General features: G+C 41.7%; 2 protein-coding genes and 1 long non-coding RNA gene across 4 annotated transcripts in view; 2 read left to right on the top strand and 1 right to left on the bottom strand.

Annotated features, from left to right (window-relative positions):
• The window catches only part of BTAF1 (B-TFIID TATA-box binding protein associated factor 1), a 93666-nt gene extending 90633 nt beyond the window's left edge, over nt 1-3033 (bottom strand). The window contains exon 1 of one of the 2 annotated variants that reach the window (XM_004279394.3): nt 2724-3033. In XM_004279394.3, coding sequence (XP_004279442.1) covers nt 2724-2737 — 14 coding nt within the window. In that variant the 5' untranslated portion in view covers nt 2738-3033. The remainder of the gene's footprint in view (nt 1-2723) is intronic. The other variant, XM_033404876.2, reaches the window with a different exon arrangement.
• Nucleotides 3034-3036: 3 nt separating this feature from the next.
• On the top strand, nt 3037-7716 carry LOC125960949 (uncharacterized). The gene is made up of 2 exons (XR_007471145.1): nt 3037-3483; nt 5654-7716. It is a non-coding gene; the product is annotated as an uncharacterized LOC125960949 (long non-coding RNA).
• Nucleotides 7717-10072: 2356 nt separating this feature from the next.
• On the top strand, nt 10073-11467 carry FGFBP3 (fibroblast growth factor binding protein 3). Its single transcript, XM_004279393.3, has 2 exons — nt 10073-10241; nt 10608-11467. The coding sequence occupies exon 2, from the start codon at nt 10697-10699 to the stop codon at nt 11465-11467; it is 771 nt and encodes a 256-aa protein (XP_004279441.1). The 5' UTR covers nt 10073-10241; nt 10608-10696.
• Nucleotides 11468-26434: the final 14967 nt, after the last annotated feature.

The following is a 26434-nucleotide window of genomic DNA, read 5'->3' as shown; positions in this document are numbered from 1 at the left end:
TGATGCTCAAGCAGGGGAGAGAACAATTAAACAATCACTTACAAAGTATGATAAATATGACTGATAGGAGTACACATTGGTGCAAAGAGCTCAGATGAAGGAAAACCAGAGAAGGTCTCCCAAACAAAGTGACATATGTATAGGCTTAGGGTTTAGACCTAAAAACTAAGGTTGGAATTAGCCAGACTTGGGGGGAAGGGGGGAGGTAGGAAAAATGTTCCAGAGAAAAAGACTTGGAGGTGAGAACAAAGATTCAGAATGAAGGGGAGTGGAGAAGACAGAGAGAGAGAGATGCAGAGAACCTGAGACAAGATGAAGCTTAAAAAGGTAAAGTAGGAACCAGATCACAAATGATCTGTTAAGATGTGTTGGTTACGGAATGTGGCCTTTATCTTAAGGCAACAGAAAACTAAAGGGTTTTTAGCAGAAAAAAGGCCATATTAAAATTAGCATATTAGCAAACAATAATATAACTGAAATGAAGAATAAATTAGAAAGAGATGCCATGGGAGGCAGGAAGAGCAGAGTGGCTGCCGTTACAGGTGTCTCGGATTAGAGATGATGGTGGTATGGAGGAGGACTGTGGTAATTAGTATGGAAAGAAAAAGACTGGCCAGAGAAAGATTAGAAAGGTTGAACTGACAAGATTGGATGTGGGGACTAGCTAGACTGGGGGAAAGGAAGGGAGAGCAAAGTCAAATATTATTCCTAGATTTCTGGATCTTGCAATCTGAACTTAATATTTCCCTTCTATTGGAAATACTTACAAGGTTCTAAAAACATTACAGTTTCTTTTCAGTTACACACATTGATATAAACAGTGCAAAAAATATTTTAGATTTGGTTCTAGCAAATATGATTTTTATCTCTTGAACCATCTTCCACCTTTTCTACAATAAAGTATTAAAATGAGTCTGTATTCCACACCAAAAGGAAATTTAGTTAATAAAGACAGGTGCTCAGTGCATGGAGAAGACCAGCTTGAAATTAAAAGTTTGCTATCCAAAGTGAACCCTCAGATGAAAAGGTCAAGGACTGACAGTATCCCCAAACCAGAAAGTGTCTCAAAAGTGTTTTCTGTGAACCTATTATATTACCAAAATAAGCACAGGACTAGCTCTTTCATAAAACCATGACAGGCTTTCTTTTTACAGCAGAATTTGATAGAATTTTGGCAAGCTAAATAAAAAAGATCTATAGAAAAAAAGAGCACCACCCTTTGAAATCCAATGTCAAGAACAAAAAGCACTTGCTTTCAAAACTCACTCATTCATTCAGAAGTTTAGGTGCTCTAAACTTCTGTAAATAGATTAACATTGGCCAAGGAGATTAGGCGTTCTTTAATCTTTCATTTTGTCTCTATAAAACTATAACCAATACTGTGAACATATACCGTCTACTCAGGAACGAAATTTCAAGAGCTACTCATTCCCTTAAACGTTTTACCACCTTATAAACAGAATACCATATTAAGTTTGTATATCAATGTATTTATAATGTATGTATTTATATAGTCATATGGGGGTAACAAATTAGATGGTACACCTTTCTGTCTTTGCAAAAATTGAAAATACTACTTGTATACTCTCGAGGCGATTTTACATATCACAAAATAAGAATTTCCTCACATTGAACGGATTCAACTAATCTATGAAATAAAAATTAGATGCCCCACTACAGGTATCTTAGGACCCCTTTCACCCAACTCCCATGGGTTTCTCCCATGAACTCTTTTATCAGTTATCTAGGGAATCTGTGAGGGATGGGTTATCATTTCATTTGCAAAACAGGAATGTGTTAACTATGAAAAATGAACAAAAACTATGTTTTCTGAACTATCATCATTTTCCCCTTTCAGTCTATGTGGCAGAAGGACCCATTTCTCACGAAAACTAACAGTAAACTTGGCGAATCCTGACTGCTATCAGAGGGACTATCCCCTACTTACACACACACACATGTCCACTAACTTCAAGCCTCTGACAAAATGTACTCTCCCCACTCTCTCATATTGGAGGAAAGGAGAACTTTCCTTCTATAGCTATACAAATAAATGTCTTGCTGGCCTTTCTACAGTTTCCTATCGATGGGCATCGCTTCAAACTAGTTTAAGACTCGCGATACATCTTTCACGCCTTAGGTGAGGAAGATGATGCTAATACAATAATTTGCTAAAGATTACAATGCTGACGACTGAATGTGTACTGTCAAACAAAGCGAAGAATTATACTGTAATGTAAGGGAAAAGTCCTCAGGAAAGAACATATCCCTAAAGCCGTAAACGCAAAATTTTAACATAATTAGAAGGCCACATAGATAATATTAACTCAAAATCTCCCTGACTTCGACAGTTGCTACCAAGTTTTCCCGTGAAATGGAGGTTAGGGATCGGCCTTAAAATGCTCAGAAAGAGAAGAGACTCTCCCAGAACTGAAAGGGGGAAGAGAAACCAGAGAAGAGAAACATGGTGAGGAAAGAGAAAAACCAGCCCTAACGCGCCAAAGGGTCTATTCAACAACAAAAAAGACATTTTTGAACCGATTTACGAGGGGTAACCCGAGCCCAAACCCCCGCAGACCGAGGGGCGAACCGCGGAGTCTGGGGAGGAAGGCACCCGAGCCCAGTGACAATAGGAACCGTTCCTTTCTAGGAGTGGGGGCTCCGAGAGGAGACCGTGCCTCGCCGGGCCGCCTTCCCGTCCGCTCGGGAGAAGCTAGACCCACCTGGAAACCGCCATGGCCGGGCGCCGGCGGTTCGGAGCTCCCCGCGAGCGACGCGCCGCGCTACCGACGCGCTAGTTTCCAGGGAGCGGAGCGGCGCAGGCCCAGGCCACGGAGCAAATAGGAGCGGCCGGTGCAGCGCAGGATGTCCCGGCGCGGGCCCTCGGGCATCTGCCCCGCCGCCTACCAGAGCTCGTCCCTGCCGCGGCCCGGGAGCAGGGGTCTGAGACGTCGGCGGAGGCAGCACTCCTCCGACCCGCACGACTTCAAACCGGGTGCCCCCAACCCCGCTCTTTGCTGACGCAGGCGTCGGCACGCCGGACTGAGCGTCAGCGCGCCGGAAGTGACGCCAGCTCACCGCCAGGGGCTCCGCTCCGCCGCTGAGTAGGAGTATGAGCCCTTACGGCCTGGCGGCGCGCCGCCAAAAAAAGCTGTCTTTGCTCATCTAAAGGGGGTCAGTAGTCTTCATACGAGGCGAGAGAGGAGAAATGAGTCCACTTATTTTCTAGGGAAGGAAAAGAAGCGATCTAGCCAAGGTTCTGGGAGTTAAAACCTTTGCTTCTAATTCCTCACTGCCCCGATCTCCATCTCACCAGACTGCTTCTAGAGAAAGCAGAATCCACAGGACCATAGCATGCTCTAGTCCAGGTGGCGATGCCAGTGGGAGGGGTGAAATCCAGAAAGATCTGCAACGGCACTGAAGATACGGCTCGAATGTTTGCCATCTATCTGCCATATGTTCTGCCTAGGTATTGGAGGGAAGGTATTCTGTCAACCATTTTGCCATGTTTGATTTCTTAATTGCTTGTGTTGTTGGTACCATGATTTTCTCAACCATATTTGAAAACTCTCAGCCATTTATTTATGTATTTATTTATTTGCTTATGTGGCTGTTCAGTCGCTTAATTTATTAGGCTTTTAAACATTCTTCTGTCACCTAGTGCAGGCCCTTATCACCTTAAACTTGATTTTTATGATAGTAGTCAAAGTAATATTTCTCCAGCTTCAACTGAGCCCATCTTAAAGGCCTCCAGCAGATTAATCTTCATGAAACACTGCTTTCACCGTGTCACTCCTCTGCTTATAAAACTTATCCATTGGTTTCTTATTATCTGTAGAGGCTTTGCCTCAACCCTGAGCCTTTTTCATCTATAAAATGAGGCTAATGAGAAGTACTATAGAAATAAAATGAGGTCATGTATCTAGAAAAGCTTACAAGAGTTTATAAAGCATAAAGGGAAAGAAACTAACTTAAGAACCTATGTGTTAGGCATTTGGCATGCATTATCTCATATAATTTGTAGGCCAACCCTGTAAAGTAAGTTTTAATCTTCATTTACAGGTGAGAAAACTAAGCTCAGGAAGGTTAAGTAATTTGCCCAAGATCCAAGCTACTAATAATATTTACTGTTCATTCTTAAACAAATATTAATTTGGCCCCTGCTTTATGCCAGACACTCTGCTCAGCACTGTTTTATACTATTAGACAATATCTGATTAAGCTGATGTTCACATGTCTTCATATTTCACAGCCTCCTCCCACCTGCCTTTTCAGTTCATCTAACACCACTGAAACTAACAAGCAGGTACATTTACTGATTGTACACTACATTCATTTATTCAGCCAAAATTAAGTACCTACCACATGCTAAACTCTATACTAGAGATTAGGGCTTCTAAAGAAACCAAAACAGATAAGGTGCCCACTCTAGTTGAACTTACATTCTAATGGGAGGAAAGAGAGCGAACAGATAAACAAGAAAATATCATGTTTGTATGCTATGGAAAGCAGAATGATGGGATAGAGAGGGTGATTAGAGACCCCAGACTGGGTGATTAGGGGGAAACAAAGAAGGAGCTTAATCTGAGGCCTGAAGGACAAGAGGGAGCCAGCTATGTGAAAACCTGGGGAGCCTTCCAGATAGGGGATACATCTAGTGTAAAAACCTAAGAGAAGCTGGCTATCTTGGGAGACAAGATGGGAGAGGTAGAAAGGGGCCATTGTAAGGTATTTGGATTTTAGTCAAGCAATAGGAAGTCATAGGAGGGTTTTAAACATGTGAGTAAAATGATCTGATATACATTTTAAAAAATCTTACTCTTTAGTATCCAAGAGGTAATTAGATATATAGTTCTAAAGGACATATAGAAGAGAAGAAAAGGCTGGTGTTACAGATTGGTAAGGCATAGTGTAATAATCAAATATATTGAAGTCAGACTGACTTGTTTTTAAATCCTTCCTCACCACACTTAACAGTTGTGTGTCCAGGGAGTTGTATAACCTTTCTAAGCTTCAATTGCTTCTGGGAAATGGGGACAATAATAGCACCTTATAGGGTTGTGGTAAGGATATAATGAATATAAAGCATTTAACCCAGTGACTGAAACTTTAAGCACTCAAAAACATTATTAACTACATGGAGTGTTCTTTTTGTTAACTATGCAACCTTAAGCAAATGACTTACCTTCTATGTCTCAATTTCCTCAGCTGTGAAATGGGGATAATATTAGTACTGGTACACAACCCTTATCTGAGACCCTGGCTAGAGATGGTTTTCTGAATTTAGAATTTTTTAGATTTTGAAAGGTAATCCAGTGCATATTATGTCACACCCTAGCAGCTTCTAGGGCAGCACCCCATAGTCAAGTACATTTATAGTTCTGCAGCAAAACATATGAATAGCCATACTAAGAGGACTAAATAAGAAACTCTAAATAGATGCATGGCAGTTTAGGTCAGGTTTTGCTGCCAGACGAATTTTTTTTAAAGTATCATATTCAGACCTTTTTCAATTCCAGAATTGTAAATAATGGATCAAGAACCTGTACTTTGTAAAGTTGTTGTAAGGAGCAAATGAGTTGATACATGATACACTTAAGAAATACTAAGTGCTAAATAAATTGTAGCTATTATTATTTTTTTTTATCACCAGAAAGGTGGCTTCAAAAATCAATGGCAGGACTTCCCTGGTGGCACAGTGGTTAAGAATCCGCCTGCCAATGCAGGAGACACGGGTTCGAGCCCTGGTCCGGGAAGATCCCACATGCCGTGGAGCAACTAAGCCCGTGTGCCACAACTACTGAACCTGCACTGTAGAGCCCATGAGCCACAACTACTGAGCCTGCGCTCTAGAGCCCGCGAACCACAACCACTGAGCCTGTGTGCCACAGCTACTGAAACCTGCGCGCCTACAGCCTGTGCTCCACAACAAGAGAAGCCACCACAATGAGAAGTCCGTGCACTGCAACGAAGAGTAGCCCCTGTTCACTGCAACTAGAGAAAGCCCGCACACAGCAACAAAGACCCAACACAGACAAAGAAAAAAAAAAACTATACCCAGTAGGGTGGCTATTATAAAGCGCACACACACGCGCGCGCGCGCAAGAGAGCAAACAAAAAAAGTAAATAACAGGGGCTTCTCTGGTGGCACAGTGGTTAAGAATCCACCTACCAATGCAGGGGACACGGGTTTGAGCCCTGGTCCGGGAAGATCCCACATGCCGTTGAGCAACTAAGCCCATGCGCCACAACTACTAAGCCTGTGCCCTAGAGCCCACGAGCCACAACTACTGAGCCCGCGTGCCACAACTACTGAAGCCTATGCACCTAGAGCTCATGCTCCGCAAGGAGAGAAGCCACCTCAATGAGAAGCCTATACAACACAACGATGAGTAGCCCCCACTCGCCACAACTAGAGAAAGCCCACACGCAGCAACGAAGACCCAACGCAGCCAAAAATAAATAAATTATATTTTTAAAAAAGTAAATAACAAGTATTGGCAAGGATCTGGAGAAATTGGGACCCTTGTGCACTGTTGGTTGGAATGTAAAATGGTGCAGCCACTATGGGAAACAGTATGGAGGTTCCTCAAAAAGTTAAAAATAAAATTAGCATATGATCCAGCAATTCCACTTTTGGGTATGTGCCCAGAAGAACTGAAAGCAGCCGCGGAGCAACTAAACCTGTGCGCCACAACTACTGAGCCTGCACTCTAGAGCCCACGAGCCACAACTACTGAGCCCACGAGCCACAACTACTGAGCCCACGTGCCACAACTACTGAAGCCCACGTGCCTAGAGCCCATGCTCCACAACAAGAGAAGCCACCGCAATGAGAAGCCTGTGCACTGCAACAAAGAGTAGCCCCCGCTTGCTGCAAGTAGAGAAAGCCTGTGCACAGCAACAAAGACTCAACGCAGCCAAAAATAAAACAATAAATAATAAAAATAAATTAATTATTTAAAAAAACTGAAAGCAGAAACTCAAATATTTATACACACATATTCATAGCAGCATTATTCAAAATAGCCAGAAGTTAGAAGCAACCCAAGTGTTCATCAACCTATGGATGCATAAACAAACTGCACTATACATACAATGGATTATTATTCAGCCTTAAAAAGGAAGGAAAATTTGACACATGCTACAACATAGATGAGACTTGAAGAAGTTATACTAAGTGAAATAAGCTAGTCACAAAAGGACAAATACTGTATGATTCCACTTATATGAGGTATCCAGAGTAGTCCATTCATGGAGACAAAAAGTAGAATGGTGGTTGCCAGGGGGTGGAGGAAGGTAGGAATGAGGAATTATTGTTTAATGGGTACAGAGTTTCAGTTTTGGAAGAAGAAAAAAGTTCTGGAGCTGGATGGTGGTGATGGTTGCACAACCATGTGTGAATGTACTTAATGTCACTGAATTGTACCTAAAATGGTTAAAATGGTAAATTTGGGGGTGGGATGAATTGGGAGATTGGGATTGAAATCTATACACTACTGATACTATGTATAAAATAGATAACTAATGAGAACTTACTGTATAGCCCAGGGAACTCTACTCAGTGCTCCGTGGTGACCTAAATGGGAAGGAAATCCAAAAAGGAGGAGATATGTGTATACGTATAGCTGATTCACTTTGCTGTACAGCAGAAACTAACACAACATTGTAAATCAACTATATTCCAATAAAAGTTAATTTTAAAAACAAAATACAGGGCTTCCCTGGTGGCGCAGTGGTTGGGAGTCCGCCTGCTGATGCGGGGGACACGGGTTCGTGCCCCGGTCCGGGGGGATCCCACGTGCCGCGGAGCGGCTGGGCCCCTGAGCCATGGCCCCTGAGCCATGGCCGCTGGGCCTGCGCGTCCGGAGCCTGTGCTCCGCAATGGGAGAGGCCACAGCAGTGAGAGGCCCACGTACCGCAAAAAACAAAACAAAAAAGAAAAAAATGGTACAATTTATTTTATGTATATTTAACCACAACTTATAAAAAGTAACTTCTGGTAAGACGTTACCCCTTTCTGACATGGCATAGCACATCTGTGTGCCCTTATGTTTGTTTTGGGGGCAGTGTTTCTGACAGAAAGCATGGTCTCGAATGTCTCCTTTAATAATTATGACTTTCCAGTAGCAAACTTTTTCACTGTAATTAGTGAAAAATGTCACTAGATGTCACTCTTTAGCTGAAAAACTATTCCAATATGGTTCAGTAGCCGATAGCTATAAGTAATTCCAGAGCATCAGATAAAAGCCTGTATATAGTGCTTTGCTCATACAAATACAGTTTTCTGGGAAAGAGAAGGTTTCCATCTGTGAAATGTATTAATAAGCTACTCTGTTCATGAAATTTACGTTAATGTTTATTAACTTCATTGGTACTAATTTTCACTATAAATTGAGTTTGTGTAATTAAGACATAACTAACTTTGTAAGTGATAGTGAAACACAAAGCTGAAATGTAAAGATCATTTATCATTGAAAGTCAGGTGGCTTTACCACTAAATGATGTGTGACATTGGGTAAGTCCTTTAATCTCTCTGATTTCACCAGAGTAGTAGAAACATCCTTTCTTAGGTCAATATACACTACCTTATATTTGCTCTGTGCTAAAACATATTTAAGTACACTCTAATTCTAAAATATTTTGGTTTTTATAGTAGTAATCAAATTGTAACTGTTGAAATACAATACCAATGGGAGTTCAGTAACAGAAAATACTGCCCACAAGAAGACATTAGGAAATATAATGAGACTTCTTGATGTCCTGAGGGAGTATTTTAGGAAAATACTTGTATTAAACAATTATAGTCAGAGGTATAAACTCTTGAAATAAAAAAGATCACATTTACTACTGAGAACAGTTTTTAAAAGATAATAGAATATCCTAAAGTGTAAAAGAAAAATTGCTTTGTTTACCTGTAAAATTCTTAAGATTCAAGAACACATTGATTCTTAAAGATTAACCATTTGAATTGGTAATATTACACTATAATCAAAATAATTTTTTAAACTTCTAATTTTTGTAAGAAGTTTGTAATTGAGTTATAATACCTAAAAACAATCAAAAGACCAAATGCTCACCGCTGGATGAAATGCTGGACATTATAATGCATCAATAAATGAGGATATTACATTTTTATTAGTAGTAACAGTTATTAGGATTAAGAGTATTAGGATGAGAAAAACTATCAGAAATGGTAGGTAAAAATATAGAACTCAGAATGATATAAAAAATAGAGTGTAAATCGTGCCCAGTTAAGGATATTGACAGTTGTTTTGTTTAATTTCATTATATTTAACTCTTAAAACTTAGATCTTTCTGTTTAACTTTTATATTCACATGATTAAATATGTAAAAGGAGAGGGGGTGTAGTAGCTAAAGGGTACAGAGTTGCTTTTTGTGGTGATGAAAGTGTTCTAAGATTAACTGTGGTGATAGTTGCACGTATGTGTGAATATATTAAAAACCATTGAATTTTACACTTTAAATGGGTGAATTGTATGGTATATGAACTATATCTCAATAAAAAGTAGGTGAAGGAAGCACTATTCAAGCTTTTTTTCTAATACTGCAAATATAGTTATGAATGCCTATTTTTAAAAGAGCATTGAAAACAAGTGGTTTGGGGGGGAGGGATAAATTAGGAGTATGGGATTAACAGATGCACACTACCATACATAAAATAGATACACAAAGATTTACTGTGGAGCACAGGGAACTATATTTAGTATCTTGTAATAAACCATAATGGAAAAGAATTTTTAAAAAAGGAATATAGATATATCATATATATGTATAACTGAGTTACTTTGCTGTATATCTGAAACTAACACAATACTGTAAATCAACTATAATTCAATTAAAATAAATAAATAAAATTCAAGTAAAATATGTAAAAGGAAAGAAAAGAATGATTTGTTAAAATTCGCGTGATTATTTTAAACACTGGAAGCAAAAAAGATCTATATTTCATGTTACATTGCCACTTCTATCATACATCTGTGTGTCTGTGTGTCCGTGTGTGTGTGTGTGTGTGTGTGTGTGTGTGTGTGTGTGTGGCACGGTGGTGGGAAGTCTCCCAGGGAAAGAGAGAGAGAAGTCTGGGAGGGGCATAGTCGGGGAGGCCTGTTCCGTTCCATCGATAACATGTTCATTCACTGGAAGCCGGCTAAAACAGACTAATCCTTCTTGCAGTCATTCCCTCTATCTTAACAAGGCTCCGCCACCTCGCCCAGAACTCGGTAAGTTCAAAGTGCAGTAAAAGTGCGTTTTTCCAAAGAATAATCTGAAATGACATTGTAGATAATTTACTGGAGGGTGGAGAAGGGAGGGGGTGGAGGAAGGGGTGGGGTGGTAATTATCAGGCATCGCTTTGCTATCATATTTGCAATGGGGAGAAAAACCTCAATGCGCAAATAGTTTCAAAAAGATTAGACAGTAATTGGCTTTTTCCCAGGAAACCTCTTCAGAGGGGCCACTCGCAAACTGCTGCTGCCCACTGAAAACCGAGGCCCAGAAAGTCTGGGGAGGAAGATTGGCAGGTGCCTGTGCTTGGGCCAAGGGCTGCGCCCGACTCAGTCAGTAGCCGTCTCTGCCTCTGTCCCCAGGTCTAAGGGATGCTGCTATCCTGGCCCTGCTACCACTGAAGCGCTCAGGGGTACCTGGAAAGCTGACCTGAGTGCAGACACCACGAGCCATGAGTCCTCTGAGGCTGCGAGCGTCTCTCTCGTTGCTGCTGCTGCTGGGTGGCTACCTCCTCGAGGGCGCCGGGAGAAACCAGGGGGCGGTCGGCAGCGCGGTCGAGTCAGCCCCGGGCCCCGCGGGCGGCTCCTCCGGTCGCTTCGTCAGCCCCGAGCGGCATGCGTGCAGCTGGCATCTCCTGCCGCCCGCCCCAGGGCCCGCGGCGGGCAGCGAGCTGGCGCTGCGCTGCCAGGGCCCGGACGGGGCGCGCCACCAGTGTGCCTACCGCGGGGAGCCGGGGCGCTGCCCGGTCTATGCCGCCAGCCGCTCGCACTACTGGAAGCAGGTGCTGGGTGGGCTGCGCAGGAAGCGGCGGCCCTGCCACGACCCCGCGCCGCTCAAGGCCCGCCTGTGCGCGGGCAAGAAGGGCCAGGGCGCGGAGCTGCGCCTGGTGCCCCATGCATCCCCATTCGTCAGCCCTACTGGGGCGGGCTTTCCCCGGGATCCCAAGCTCCGGGCCAGGAGCCGGGGGCAGCCCCGAGAGACCGCGCGCAGCCCCACCGTAGGGGCCCCGCCTCCCTCGAACGCGCCGCCCAAAGGGAAGCCCTCTGAGAAGAAGACCAAAGGAGGCAAGAGAAAGGCTGCATGGAACCCAGACGAGGAGCGATCTCTGGGGACCCGGCCCGATCCCGACGAGCTGGACGAGAACACGAAGCTCACGGAGACCTACTGTGCTGAGAAGTGGCATTCCCTCTGCAACTTCTTTGTCAATTTCTGGAATGGCTGAGGGTGCGGGCCTGGGGAGGGAAGGGGAGAGGGAGGGAGGGGATCTGTGCGCAGCCCGGGAGGGGAAGCTAAGGGTATCCTAGGCCACAAGATACTGGATAGAGAGTGGGGAAGAGTCCAGGTTCTAGAATGGGTCTGGGGGGTGGAGGTGGGGCTTGGGATGAGAGTATAAAGGCTATGGAGAGTCTGAGACAGCAGGGAAGTTAAAATTTATAAAGAGTCGACCCTGTTTAAGAGCAGAAGAACTAGTAGAAACAGAAGTAGGCATACCCTAAATGTGTAAAAACTGTAGACTGGGGAGAGAGACGGGTACAGAGAGAGGCTGAAAAAATGAGTGGGAAAAATTGACTAAAATGATGTGACTCTCGTGTGGGAAGCAGGATACAATGTACACTGTTTAACGCATTTCTATTAAAATATACTCATGAGCAGCTGATAACCTGAGCCAGGTTGAATTTTCAGTGCCATCTCACCTACTCAGCTGACAAGATTACCAACTTTTTTTCTCTTTAGGAATTAGTATGAACTTGGGTGCTCTCTCCTGTCATAGATGATCCCTATAGGGGATCAATGGATCTGAAGCCATTCAGAGCTCAAAACTGACTCCAGTAAAAAGGTTTTCAGCATGATTGCCTTTGAATTCTTTTAGAAGTGCTGCTTTTAAACAGAGTGATGCCTAGTGTTCTGAAACTTTCCTATCAACCTTCCAAATTCAGAAGTGAATTATAAGAGTTGAGTGCTCCAGTAGGTTTTAAAAAACAATTCTCTTTGTATTTGATCGTATTTTTTAAAAAAGCTAAAATGTAAGTACATATCTCAGAGTCATTTGGACCATTATGGAAGTCATCTCTCTGTCTCATGTAATTAATTGTTAACATATTTCATTTTAAATAAGATGAAATGATAGACTTTGCATGTGTTAGGTGCTCAATAAAAACTGTACGGCTAGATTTAAAGAACTGGCAGGACAATGGAAATTTTGACTGCATTTGATCTAGTTCTGAGTATACCTTGAAGTTAGTTCCTAAAAACATCTTGAATTGTTGGGGAAAGACAAGAACAAGTCTGCATAAGGGAAAAATCACAAACTGACAAACCCTGGGTCCTATCATTGCTCTGTTTGGCCTGCATGCAGTTCTCTCATTTTTCCACTCTTCCTCCCTCCCTCCCAATTGGGATTTGTTGCTAGCATTTAAAAATTAGATAATCTCATATAAAAAGCCAGATTTCTGAATTCTCTTGTAAAATTAGATCTAATGACATTGGACACATCTTTCCACATTGCAACAACTGGCTGATGCTGAATCTTGGCTGACCTCTTTAGATTAGATATATTTTCTTGGGTTTTCCCACTGCTGCTGCATGTCTTATAAGTTGACTTTATTCATTTATATTACAGGGCTGAACCCATGAGACATTTAAGCCACCACCAGATATAAGTGTTTTTGGCTGACCTTCTGTTTTTCTCACCTCCTCTCCTTTAAAATAATAGTAAATGCAACAATCTTACAGATACTGAAGATCCCCTGAACTTTTTCCTCCTTGACCAGCCCCTAGAAAATGTAAACTATCTTTTACCTATTCTGTACATTCTTCACACAATTGGCAAAACATTCAGATTGACCATAGTTTCATGCCACGTTTATGAATCACATTCTGAGTAGCATTGACCATTAGATAAAATTCATCTTGGCCAAGGAAAGGAAGCTCAGAGTAGCTTGAGACCACGCCCTAAAGATAGGAATGCAAGGTTTGAGGGATCTTAATTCCCCGACCAGGGAACGAACTTGGCCCCCCTGCAGTAGACTGCCAGGGAATTATCCAAAGGGATTCAGTCTTACAGGGCACTTACACAAAATGGTGATCAGAAACTCTCCATCTCAGCTGGGAGCCATATAAAAAGAAATAAGCAAGAAATGTGTAGTTGTAGAAGGGAGAATTATCTGATGAGGAGAACAAAATACAGTGCTAGTATCCCTGACGCGTAAGCAAGAGGGTATGTGTGATGTCCTTCGATGACAGCGACTTGAAAGGAGATGAGAATGTTTCTGGTCTTGGAGGCTTGGGGACCACAGCTGCCCTCCCAGCTCCATGGTTTTCTTACAACTTCAAAGAGCATCTCTCCTTACTTCCTGCCCGATGCTTACAGCTGCAGAGCTTTGATGAACTTACCCCAAGTTTGTCCCTCCTGTGACCTCTGGCTCACCACATTCAAACTCTTCCCCATTTCAATTTTTAAAAGCAGACCAAAGCCTTCCTTTCCCTTTTGTAAAGCAAGACAGCTGCTTCAGCCATATTAAAATTATTAGGTGGTCATTATATACAGACAACAGCAGTTAGAAAAAGATAATGTAAGGTGCCATTAATAATAGCAATCCAATTCAATAAACTCAATAAAAAATATACAAGAGCTATGTGAAGAACACAGAAATACTTCTGAGGGCAGAACAGAAAGACTTGAGTAAATGAAAACATGTGTGGATTATGATTATGATTAAAGAAGCCTTAACATTTAAAAATGTCAATCTGTAAATAATCTATATATTTAAACATGATAACAACAGACTACCAAAAGGATTTTTTGGTGTGAGAATTGGGCAAACTGATTCTAAAATTCCAAAGGAAAACCAAAACGAATTTGCTGACTGGAGGGGTGCAGGGTTGTATGTTTCAGAGAGAGAGAAAAAAAGGATGCTTTCATTGAGGTTAAGGGTACAATTTGAAATGGTTAAATATAGAATCTCCCCAAGGACTGCTGGCAGCACAGTGCAAAACAATGTAAATGATGTGAGTGGACTGTTTCTAGGTAACCACAGGGACTCTCCATAGAAGGCCAGAAGCTTCCAACCAGCGCTTCAGTTGACTGTTGCCGCCTCTGAGCTGGGTGGTCATGTGATCGTGGAGGGGCTGAGGACCCTAAACCTTTGATCCATATGTTCTTTTGTTCCCATGCATAACGATCACAATGAGAACGATTCTTCTCCAAATCGAGACAGGGAGAGGGCCCTTATGCATTGATTTTAAGATGTGGGGAGAGAGGTGAAGGGAAGATGGCCAGTGTGGGATCCCCAGGAGGGTGAGATGTCACAGTTTATGTTTAATCATGTGTTAGTATTCCTTGGGAGTGCCACAGGATGAAATGTTTGCCAGCATTTAGAGGTAGCTCTTTATCTTCTCTCTTTTCTCCCTTCCTATTATTACTTAAGGCTTGGGAGGGCTCTCGATTAAATTTTTAAAAAGCAAAGCAAAAGAACACACTACACAACAGAACACACACACACCATACACACACACACACACACACACAGAGGATTGGAGTATTTTGAAAACTTACTGCCTGCAGTATGCCCAGAGGAAAGAAGTTGATTAGGACAGTCACGTCTTTCATTCCTTAGCTCACACCAGCAGTCTCCGCCATGTGGGTATGCAACCAGCTTCTCAGATGGGTTTGGATGTTCCTGCAAAGCCCTGTTAAAATCCACAACATAAACCCTCAGGAAAATCTGGAGGGTGAAATCACTTTGAGTAACTGTGAATGGCTGGCACCTACACTGTTACAAAAACTTTGAGTCACCGAGAATGAAGGACCTCAGTGTAAGAGGACAGCACGTATGCCTAGAAGCAGGTGGGCTGCCTTAGGAAGGCTGGGGGCAGATTGAAGGCTGGAGAGCTCAAGTTATTTGCAGGAGGGATAATTAGCCTCATGAGACCAGCTGGTAGGATGTAAGAGGGGATGGGCCAGAAGGGGCCTCGACTGAGCCCCTTTGACTGCAGCCTCGAAATTTGGCTACTGTTTAATGGTAAATTTGTTCAAAATAGTAGAGGAGGCCTTCTCTGTTAATAGTCATGAAGTTTCATTTGCCGTTAAAAAATAATAATAACTATTGTTTAATGTCAATGATCTTCTTGAATTTTGAAAATAACTTAGAAAACCATTTAGACATGACTGGTGTGTTATTTTGGTAACGAATGCAGTTTCACAAAATTCTATATCAATAACATAAAAGTCCCTTTGTTTACCATTCTGTTGTTTATCTCAAAGTTTGCCATTAGATCCTAATTGAAATTCATAGACTTCCTGGTCCTTGTTAAATATTGAAAGTGAGAGCTCAGATCTAAGAGTGAGAAGGGTTAATGAGCTTGTGAACTTGTGTTGGTGGCCTGTTCCCAAGTCTGAACTCCGCATGTGTTGGGGAATAATGGCTGCTTATTAACCTCCCAGGCGGAACAGCTGGTGGGGATCAAAGGCACACTGCACTACATGGTGTTGCTCAGACTGACTTCCCACCTAACCCCCAGGAAAGCGTGCCAGGTCCCCAGGGAGGGGTGGGTTGCACTAAACCCAGGAGCACATTGAAAGAAGGTCTGTCCCACTAGAGTCTCTCTGGAAATGTACCAGGGGACCCCTTGGGAGTAAGGGATTGATTCTCAGAGCTGTAGAAATAGGGGTGGGAATACTACGATTATTTAGGCAGAGACATCACTCCAAGTAGCATTTCCCTCTTTAGGTCCTCCTCCTCCAATATTTGCAGGGCCTGTGGCAAGAGTTCCAGTGGAGGGAAGTCCACATACGGTATGTCTAAATATTAAATAGTCGTAACGCAAGCTAATGACTATAGTCTATCCTCCTATCTTGGCTATACCTTTGAACAACAGAATTTTAAATATATACGTATGAAAACTATAATTTTTATACGATTGAAAGTGGTAAAATGTCAAAGACAATGAAATTTAATGATCATGGTGCATGTCTGGGGTCCTCTTGATGGGCCGGTGAATGATGGATGAATAATAGTGACCTATATAATTCACAAGTTATTACATTGTAATTTTTTGTCTTCATTTCAGCAAAATTGCTAATTATGCTGTTTGGATTATAACGGCAAGATTTGTGCCAGAAATGCCCAATTACATAATAATTTTTGAGTCATCTTAGTTGTTAGGTGGCTTTTTATTCATTTCGATTTTGAGAAACTTCATTCTGCTGAGGCAGTAGCAACTGAATTTGTCAATGAATTTCTTAGATTCAGAAATGAACCCGAAATTTTATAAATCACATTCAAGCACTGGTGTTGGAATTGCAAATGATAATTAACATTATTACAGAAAGTAGCATAAAATATTTAATGTATTTGTAAAACATTTTAATTTAATCCTATAAATTGCTATCACTTATACTTCAGTGTTTCATCTCTTAAAGCAATATCTAGAACCATTCAATATTAAATTCAAAGTTTCCAATTTGTTCAAATCTCTCTTCAGTTGACAGGATACCTTGCTCTACAAAGGCCAGAAAATAGGCTCTATTGAAATTAGTTTAGAATCAGTTATGAATAAATCTTTTCCTTCAAAGTCATGCAAACATTCTTTTCCATTTTGATTTCCTGATGTTTTATTAGAATGTCACTTTTGTTCATATGTCACATGCGGTTTCATTCAATTTAAATAACCAATTTTCACTAAAATTTAAAAAGTATTTTTAATTTTTTTAAAAGTGAAATAGGCAATCTTGAATCTATATGTTGTTCTTATAAGCTTTTGATAACCTTATTAATAGCAAGTGATATACCAAAAATGAGTACGGAGAGAGCACATTTTAAATTAATTTCATTTTCTATCACCAACTACAATTTGTTCTTCATTTGAAGATCTGTTTCACTTAACTCATCTCACACATGTTCTGTCTTATCTAGCTTAAGTCCCATTGCTTTAGCACCATTTCATAGGCTCTCACATTGTGTGTCAGAAAGGTCAATTTTAATATGTACTTCATCAAGATGTGACATCTCTGGGCAGATCCAGAAAATAGAGCATATAATCTTTGAATTGTTCCAAAGAATGCCATTGCTACTAGCACAGTTGAGACCCTGTCTCCTGAAATAAAGTCAAACTATGCACTGCACTGCCCAATATAGCAGCTATTAGACACATGAGGTTCTGAGCATTTGAAATGTGGCTAGTCTGAATTGAGATGGGCTGAGAGTATAAAATACATACTGGGTCTCAAAAGCTTGGTACCCCTCCCCCTACAACACAAAAATGTAAGATGTTACATGAAAAAATTTTATAATATTGCTTGCATGTGGAAGTGATATTTTAGAGATATTAAGTTGAAGAAAGTAAATTATTAAAATTACTTTTACCTGTTTCTTTTTATGTTTTTTCATATAACTACTTGAAAATTTAAAATCACATATATGTGGGACTTCCCTGGCGGTCCAGTAGTTAAGACTCCATGCTTCCACTGCAGGGGGCACGGGTTCGATCCCAGTTGGGGAACTGAGATCCTGCATGCCACATGGTGAGGCAAAAAAACCCCTTAAATTAAAAAATAAATCACGTATGTGACTGGCATTATATTTCTATTGGACAGTGCTGGTGTAGAACACCAAGAATGCTTCTGGATTTTTGTCCAAAATTCTGGTTTGCACATCTTTCCCTTAACCAAGATGGTATAGGCCTATTTTATTTATTTATTTAGTCCTCTTGGAGCGGCATGCGGGGGGAGAGGTGGGGGGGTGGATTTTAGTTCCCTGACCTGGGATTGAACCCACATCCCCTGCAGTGGAAGCATGGAGTCTTAACCACTGGACCGCCAGGGAAGTCCCCAACAACCTTTTAAATCAATACCTACAGTTGACATTTTATTTTCGTTTCTTCAATTCTTGAGTGAAAACCTGTGCTTTTTACAACAGGTGTGAAACTAATGAAACATTAGTTTGGACTGTTCTGGCTATAACTTTTGAAATCATTTTAATCAAATCCAGAAATCTGCTGTTATTTTCTGTAAATGTTGTGCTGTTAGTGCCATGAAAAATATCATGTCTAGCTGAATACTGGATATGTATTATTATTTTATGACTATTATGTGGATGTTTTATATTGGTGTTTAGTTGTCCTTGTGAAATAATATTTTTTTAACATCTTTGTTGGAGTATAATTGCTTTACAGTGTTGTGTTAGTTTCTGCTGTATAACAAAGTGAATCAGCTATTGAAATACTATTAATTGTTTATTCAGCTTTTTTTTTTTTTTCAGTTCTAGGGTTTGCATGTCTGTGTGTGTCTGTTTTTTTAATGCACAAGTGACAGTCATGTTCTTCTAATAGAGCATCTAAATGTGTCCTTTCACAAGTCCCTCCGTTGGTCAAAGCTAATTATGACATGATTGTGAAACATGTAAGAGGAGCTACAGAATTCTTTGCATTTGTGCTTAGAATTTAAAAGTCAGTTTCTCCATCTGAAGAAATTTTTATGTACAATGAAATATTAAACTTGGATAATCATTTACTTGAACTTAACCTTTTTTGGGGGGTAGCGCTAGGAACATCCTCATGCTGGAAGGATGTGAGGGCCATTTGCCAGGATCCTAACCCCCCAAAATCGTTCCAGAGGTCTCCTCTTTTTCATCTAGTTTGCCGATTTCATGGCCTATATTTTAAATGTAATTTTCTTTATCAGCTAATAGTCCAGAGTAGCATTTGAAGTTTTGATTTGTGATTTAAAAGGAATAATTCTTTTAAATTTTTCATTGCTTTGATTAGTCATTACTTCTCCACTTAGTAAAGACTTTGGAGGTGCAGAGACCTTCATCTACTTATTCGAGCTGTAGATTTGATGAGAGTAATTTTCTAGCCGGATTTCATTGTTTTGAAAAGTAGTTAAATATTCATTAAAGAATTTCTAATGTCATATTTGCACATTTTATATGGTCATGTCCTACAGTTTAGGGTTTAAAAAATAATCAGATCACTCTGAAAATGTTCTGTTTCCTTTTTCCCTTCAGCTTTTTTTCTGCTATGAGTTCCATTTGGATATTTTCTATTACAATCTTGACTAGTACTCATTCTCAGTGATCTAAGGGATTAAAAAATAAAGTGTAATATGGATAAACAACAAGGTCCTACTGTATAGCACAGGGAACTATATTCAAGATCCATATTGCACTGTAGGTCACAGTGCACAAATTTAAACTCCAGAAATATGCCAGGGAGGCTGAAAATAATAACAACAATAATAATATATAACAAAATTACTATAAAAAGAAAAAACATAACTAGATGCAATGCATGAAACTTTATTGGATTCTGGATTTTTTAAAAAAAATCTAGTTAGGGCTTCCCTGGTGGTGCAGTGGTTGAGAGTCCGCCTGCTGAAGCAGGGGACACGGGTTCATGCCCTGGTCCGGGAAGATCCCACATGCTGTGGAGCGGCTGGGCCCGTGAGCCATGGCCGTTGAGCCTGCGCGTCCGGAGCCTGTGCTCCGCAATGGGAGAGGCCACAACAGTGAGAGGCCCACATACCGGAAAAAAAAAAAAAAAAAAAAATCTAGTTAAAAGGCATTTTGGGAAAAACTGAGAACATTTAAATATGGCCTATATTTTAAATGATATTTAAGCAGAGTTAATTATCCGAGGTGTGATAACAGTATTGTGTTTATGAAGAAAAACGTCCTTATGCCTAGTTCCTGCATGTGAATTATTTCAGGGCAAACTGTTATGAGATGCGCAGTTTTCTTGTAATTCAGGAGAAAGAAATCTCTCTATGCAGATATATGATAAAGCTAAATTGCAAAATGCTAACAAGTGGTGGACGTAGATGAAGGGTAGAGGAATGTTCATCTGTCTTATTGTATTACATTTTCAACTTTTCTGTAGATTTGAATATTTCCTAAATAGAAAGTCTGAAGAAAAACTAACTGGAAACTGATCACGCCTCTACTTAGGAATATAATAAAGTTACAGAGAGAGTAAGAGAGACAGAGCCATTGCCTTGCTGGCTTCTCTCCTGTGGGCTCTGTGCAACGCAAGCTTCCCAGGCCCCACGATTACCTTAAAATGTTTTCTACATTATTTGAATTGTAGTGAGAAAATGTGGTCCTGAGGAATGTAACCGTGGTGATTAAATGTAAGATTGAAAAAAAAAAAAAAAAAAGACAACACTAAAAGAGCCACGGGGCTTTCCTGGTGGCGCAGTGGTTGAGAGTCCGCCTGCCGATGCAGGGGACACGGGTTCGTGCCCCGGTCCGGGAAGATCCCACATGCCACGGAGCGGCTGGGCCCGTGAGCCATGGCCGCTGAGCCTGCGCGTCCGGAGCCTGTGCTCCGCAACGGGAGAGGCCACAACAGTGAGAGGCCCGCGTACCGCAAAAAAAAAAAGAGCCACGAACACAAGTATATTTTAGAGGAAAATGAATTTGGCAAGCCAAAGCACTGCGCGCGGTACTCGGGAGCGGGCGGTGCTCCGCGACCCGGGTGATGTTTTGTGCGTCCGGTGGTGCTCCGCGCGCCGGGTGATGCTCCACCGCGGGCGCACACAGGGTTAACTGCAGGCCGAGGGGCCCGCGCATCCTCTGCCCGCCCACATTCCGCCGCTGAATGGAGGCGATGGCCTGATGCCGGTGGGGTGATGTCGCGGCTCCGCATCCAACCTTCCCACTGGCCAAGCTCGCGCCCCTCCGGGGCCGACCCTGCGCTCTGCAGTCACGTTACCTTCCCCACCATTCACGCGGCCCGACGGGGGTTACAAAGCGGGACATTAAGAAGTCTATGGACGTCGTCGCAGAATCTAGAAATGATGGGCTAGGAACGTGGAGACAATTACCGTGATTCTTAAGGCCCCCGTCGTCGACTAGCCTAGTAATCTGACCCCTTTCGTGATGTGACAGGGGGCCTGTGTTTGCAGATCTGTTCCTTTGTCTGAATTTTGGAAATAAAGCGTGGTACAACTTGAGAAATGTGTGTGTGCGTGTGCGCGCGCCCTTTCATTAAATCCCTATGAATCAAACAAAAAAGAGACACTTTTCCTGATTTGCCCTTGTCTAATCTTATAAAGCACCTCTCATAAAATATAAACTTTTTTTTAAATAATAGAAGAACTGGGTTTTAAGTTTATAGAAACCTAAATGAAAAGAATATATTATTTTCATAAATAATGCTCCACCAAATCTAATAATTTATTCTTCTTTCTGTAAAAACCATATTTAAAAAATAGCTTCAGCTGGCAATATTTCCTAAACTATTTTATAAAATATATAAAACATAAAATAATGTAAATCCTTTATTTTTATCACCTATCCAATTACCATGAAAATTAGAGAAAGTGTGATTAAGTGGGCAATACAAAATGACATTATCACCAGAAAAAGTAAATTGGCATGTACAGAATGAGTAAAAGGAAATGTCCAATAGAAAATTAAATCACTCCTTTAACTAGTACTTAGAGAACCCACAATGCCCCAGGCGCCAGGGATTCAAGAGTGTGTGGAACACCGGTCTTGCCCTCCAGAATCTCCCAGTATTCCTGAGGAAGAGCGTTGATTGAGGTGGCCAGTATTATGAAAGAGTGAGTACCAGGTGCTGCAGGAGCCCAGGGTGCTGCAGGGACACCCGACTGGGTCAGGGTCATGGGTGTGTGTGGAGGTGTCAGAGAGGGGGAATCAGGAAGCCTTCCTGAAGGAAGAAATACTGAGCTGAAACCTGAGAAAAGAAGTTAGGCCAGGGGTTCCCTAACTTCGTGGACATTAGAATCACCTGGGGAGCTTTTTAAAATCCCTGTGGCCCAGGTCACACTCCCGTACATCAGAATGTCTGGGGGTGAGAGCCTGGCAACAGTGTTTTTTAAAATTATTTTAAGGGACTTCCCTGGTGGTCCAGTGGGTACGACTCCATGCTCCCAATGCAGGGAGCCCGCGTTTGTTCCCTGGTAGGGCAACCAGATCCTGCATGCATGCCACAACTAAGAAGTCCTCATGCTGCAACTAAAAATCCCACATGCCTCCAGGAAGATCCCGCGTGCCGCAACTAAGACCGGGCGCAGCCAAATAAATAAATAAATAAATGTTAAAAAAATAAATAAAATTATTTTAAAACCCAGGTAATCCCAATGTATAGCAAAGTTGGGGGAATTACTAAAGCAAAGGGAGGGAAGCTGATGTTTTTTAGTTTTCTGAAGGAAAACATTTGTTCAGCAGGCATGTAGTAGTTGCTAGTCATTGTTCTTGTTTCCATCTTCTCTGCGCTGCCTGCCTCTAGGACACATTCAGGAAATGTCTATTGAAGTTGGAGAAAAAGTGAATCAAAATCCGGATGTATAAGAAAACCAGGCCCTCCTAAGGAATGCCGGTGGACTAACTGGGGTCTGAAACGTACAATGGCAGGTCCTTCCTTTAAGAGAAGGTAAAATGCAACATTTTGAAACTGGGGAAAAAATGCTGTAATTGTCGCTTCATAGGCAACAGCTAAAGGACTATCGTTTCTATCTTGAAAATGGCTCCCCCCTCTTTAGTAAAAAAAGCACAACGTCTGCCAAAATTATTAATAATTAATCACATTAATTAATTACATTAAGTACATTAATCATGAACAGCCTAAGGAGGAGGCCACTCGAAAGAATATTCCTTTAAGTAAGTGTAGGCAAGCTGTGCCTACACTTAAACCACTTAAACCACCCACAGAGCTCATGAAAAATACAGATTTCTGGACCACACTTGGATCTTCCGAAAGTGACCATCTGGGGCAGCACCGGGGAGACTATTTTTAACCTACAGATTGCCCAAGCGATTCTGGTAAGAATCACGTTTGGTAACTTGTTACCCAGACAAGACCCAGGAGTGTTGCACTTTGATTCGTGGTTCCTATGAGCTCTTGGGTCTAGTGTTTCCTTGGCCTTGCACCAACTAGCCCTGTGTGCTGCTGGACAGGTCAGATGTCTACCTACTGCCTCCTTCCCCCGAAGTCCTCCCAGTGGTTCTTCTGGAATGCCTAGCGTGCCCACTCTTTAGGAAGTTCTTCAGGTTTGGGTGGTGTGGTGATAACATGCACAGGTGTTATCTGGAGGAGCTGGTTAAACACTCTGCTGTCAACTTAGGACACTAGCTGTCCTGAGAAGGTGGATGAGGGTCCCGGCATGAGGAGAGAAGGATGTGGACCTTGCTTGGGAGACCCTCATTCTGTTCCTGCACCTACCAGTTGGGTGGACTTAAATAAGTTGTTCAAACTCTCTTGGCCTCACTACCCTCTTCTGAAATCCAAGAAGGTATATCAGATCCAAATCCTTATTTCTAACAATATGTTATGCTGAAGACCAATGTGTAGAACAGGGGAAGTCTGATATGACAGGTGTCCACCAGGACTTAGAAAGTCAGAGAGTGCAGAGCACACGTGAGGCTTCATTTAAAGTTTTACCTCCTTGAATCACCCTTCTTCCCTGATACCATGGCTCACACAGATGGAGATGCAAATAAAACCAACTCCCAAATCACACACGTCTTAAAAACAGATGTAACCTCTAAGAGTTTTTTCAACGGTGTGAGAATCTCAGACTTGAGCTAAACTGCCTTCTGGCTGGATGAGAAAAGAAATTAAAAAAAAGAATGATTACAACTGCAGCACACTGGAGTAGGATTAGAAAATTCTAAATTCCTCAATTTGGATTGAGGGAACACGATACTGACTTAGAAGTATCTTGGAGAAATGTTGTAGAGAGAAAAGCAAGCAAGGTGTCTTGTGTACTACTATTTGTGTTAAAAAAGAAAAGAGAAACAAGGAACCCATATACATATATGGAAAAGTGATAATGCTGGTTACTTCAATGAAGGGAACTGGGTGGCAGGGAGTGGTTTGGGAGAGAGGCTTGCTCTTCATGCTATACCTTTTCTTACCTTTTGATTTTCACTATGTGCATTTTACTTTTTTAAACTACCCTTGGACATCCCCCATCACTCCCTTTGACCCTTTGACCAGCAATTCCACTTCTGGGAATTGATCAAACAGGTATACTCACATTCAAAACATGACATGACCATATAGTTGTTCACTGAAGCTTTTTTTTTTTTTTTTGGTAATGGCAAATGTTTGAAACGTTGTCAATATCCACCAGTAGGAGACTGGTAAAACAGATTGTGGCACACCTACAAAATGAAAAGCCATGCATTGTGCATATTAGTACACTGAGGATGCTCTCAATGTACTAACATGCAGAGATGCACAAGATACATTGTTGAGTGAAAATAGGAAGACGCACAACAGTGTGTATAATATGAATTTTAAAAGGGGGTTAAAATGTATACATACATATATACATTCATATTTGCTTGTGTATGTATTAAAATCTCTGGTAGAGTACACTAGAGACAAATAATAGCATTTATCTAACGTGGGAGAATTGGGTGATGGGAATGGGGATAAAAGAGAGATTTTATTGAATATCTTTTTATACTTTAATATTTTTGAACCATGTAAATATAATACCTACTCAAATTAAATAAATAATGTTTTAAAACAAACATATAAAAATTACACTTTGGCTTCACCCTCCTTTATACCAGCATGGCCATTATGGCTTTGCTTCAGGGCCAGAACACCACACTCTTTTAAAGAAGCCAGTCCTCGGGCCTCCCTTCATCCTTTCAAATAGCGACTTGCAGAAAATCCAAAGCAGCATCTCTTCCCTCTAGCTTCCTAGTCTTCAGAACTGTTCCATGCTAGCATTAATCCCCCCTTTTTCTTATCTGTCCCCCTTACTCGTCTCATCAATCTTCCCTGGGCCTGTAGCCACCAGAGCTCTGATTTACAGCACAACTTCGTGCTTGGAATTAAAGGAAAGCAGAAGCACAGCTCTGAACACGGGGGTGTCCCAACAGCTCCCTAGGGTTGGCCAACTCCTGTCTCTGTTGCAAGCTCGTAACTGGCACCACATCTCAATGTCCTCACACAGCTGACGTCCCCAGGTCCTTCAAGGGATAAATAATTGCCTTTCACACTAAATCAGTCATTTCAAACTCAAGGCTAGCTGAGCCTGCCCCCAACCCTTGGTAAACCCCCCACATACCCTGGTCACCCATCATGTGCTTATCTTTACCTGCTTCCTCCAGTTACCTCCAAGCTTGGCAAAAACTGGTTCTCAGAGCCTCCAGCATCCTCCCAAAAGCCACTCAGGCCTTGAATCAATGAACTCCCAAGGATATCACTGCATTCATTTCAAACATGTGTCCACGGCACTGGGCAGGATGCTGGAAGACAGTCACGAACAAGACTGACATGGTCCCTGTCTACGTGGAGCCAGTAGCCCAGTTGGAAAGGCAACTGAACAAGGGATCAAATAGTGCAGCTCTCAACTCCGGCTGCACATTAGAATTTCTTGGGATCTTTTTTAAAAATGCCAATATTCTTGTATTGTCCCCTCTTGGCAAACTGAATCAGAATCTGGAAGCGAGAACCGTGCAGCATTTTTTAAACTTCCCAGGTGATTCTGATGGCAACCAGGACTGAGAACCCCTAACACAAGAGTTACACAACTTCCTACTTGATAATACAATCTAAATGACTCCTAGATGACAGTCCTTAATTGAATCATAAAAATGGAATGTATTTTCTATAGATACAAGGCTAGGAACTAGGGCACTGTTCTGAAACCCCATTTCATACCACAAACAACACTTTAATCCTGAAATAAATGACAAGAAGCCTGAATACATGCTTTAAAAAATATCCAGTGGCAGGCATACAATATCAAAACATGCCATAGAGTGATCAGGGCTTATCCACGAGACAGGATGGAATACCTTGGTGGTAAGAGTCCTGGGGAATCAAGAAGTATTTTCCAAACTTCTTAAATCACAGGGTTTTCTCATAGCCTCCATCCATTCCTTAGAGGGTTCCAGTGGAATTTCAACTACACAGATAACCGTCTAGTCATTTCTTGTCTCTATGACTGGGGGCCCAAGTGTGTGCTGCTATGATGATGATGATTCTTCAGTCAGTGGGCCTCACAGTGCAGAGTTATCACTCCTCTCACACCCTCTCTAGTGGGCAGCTCTGAAGATTTCAGAAGGCAGGTGAAGGACTATGCATAAGGATTTTCCTTTAAACTTTATTTGGGGGTGTGGGGAATAATGCTTTTATTATCTCTACTGGGGTCTAATCAGACCAAAAGAAAAAATAACAACACATGGGAATTAGTGTCAGAACA

This window comes from Orcinus orca, chromosome 14 (genome assembly GCF_937001465.1).
Source record: "Orcinus orca chromosome 14, mOrcOrc1.1, whole genome shotgun sequence".
NCBI lineage: Eukaryota > Metazoa > Chordata > Mammalia > Artiodactyla > Delphinidae > Orcinus > Orcinus orca.
The sequence above is the reverse complement of the archived record's forward strand: the minus strand, read 5'-3'. Positions and strand labels throughout refer to the sequence as shown.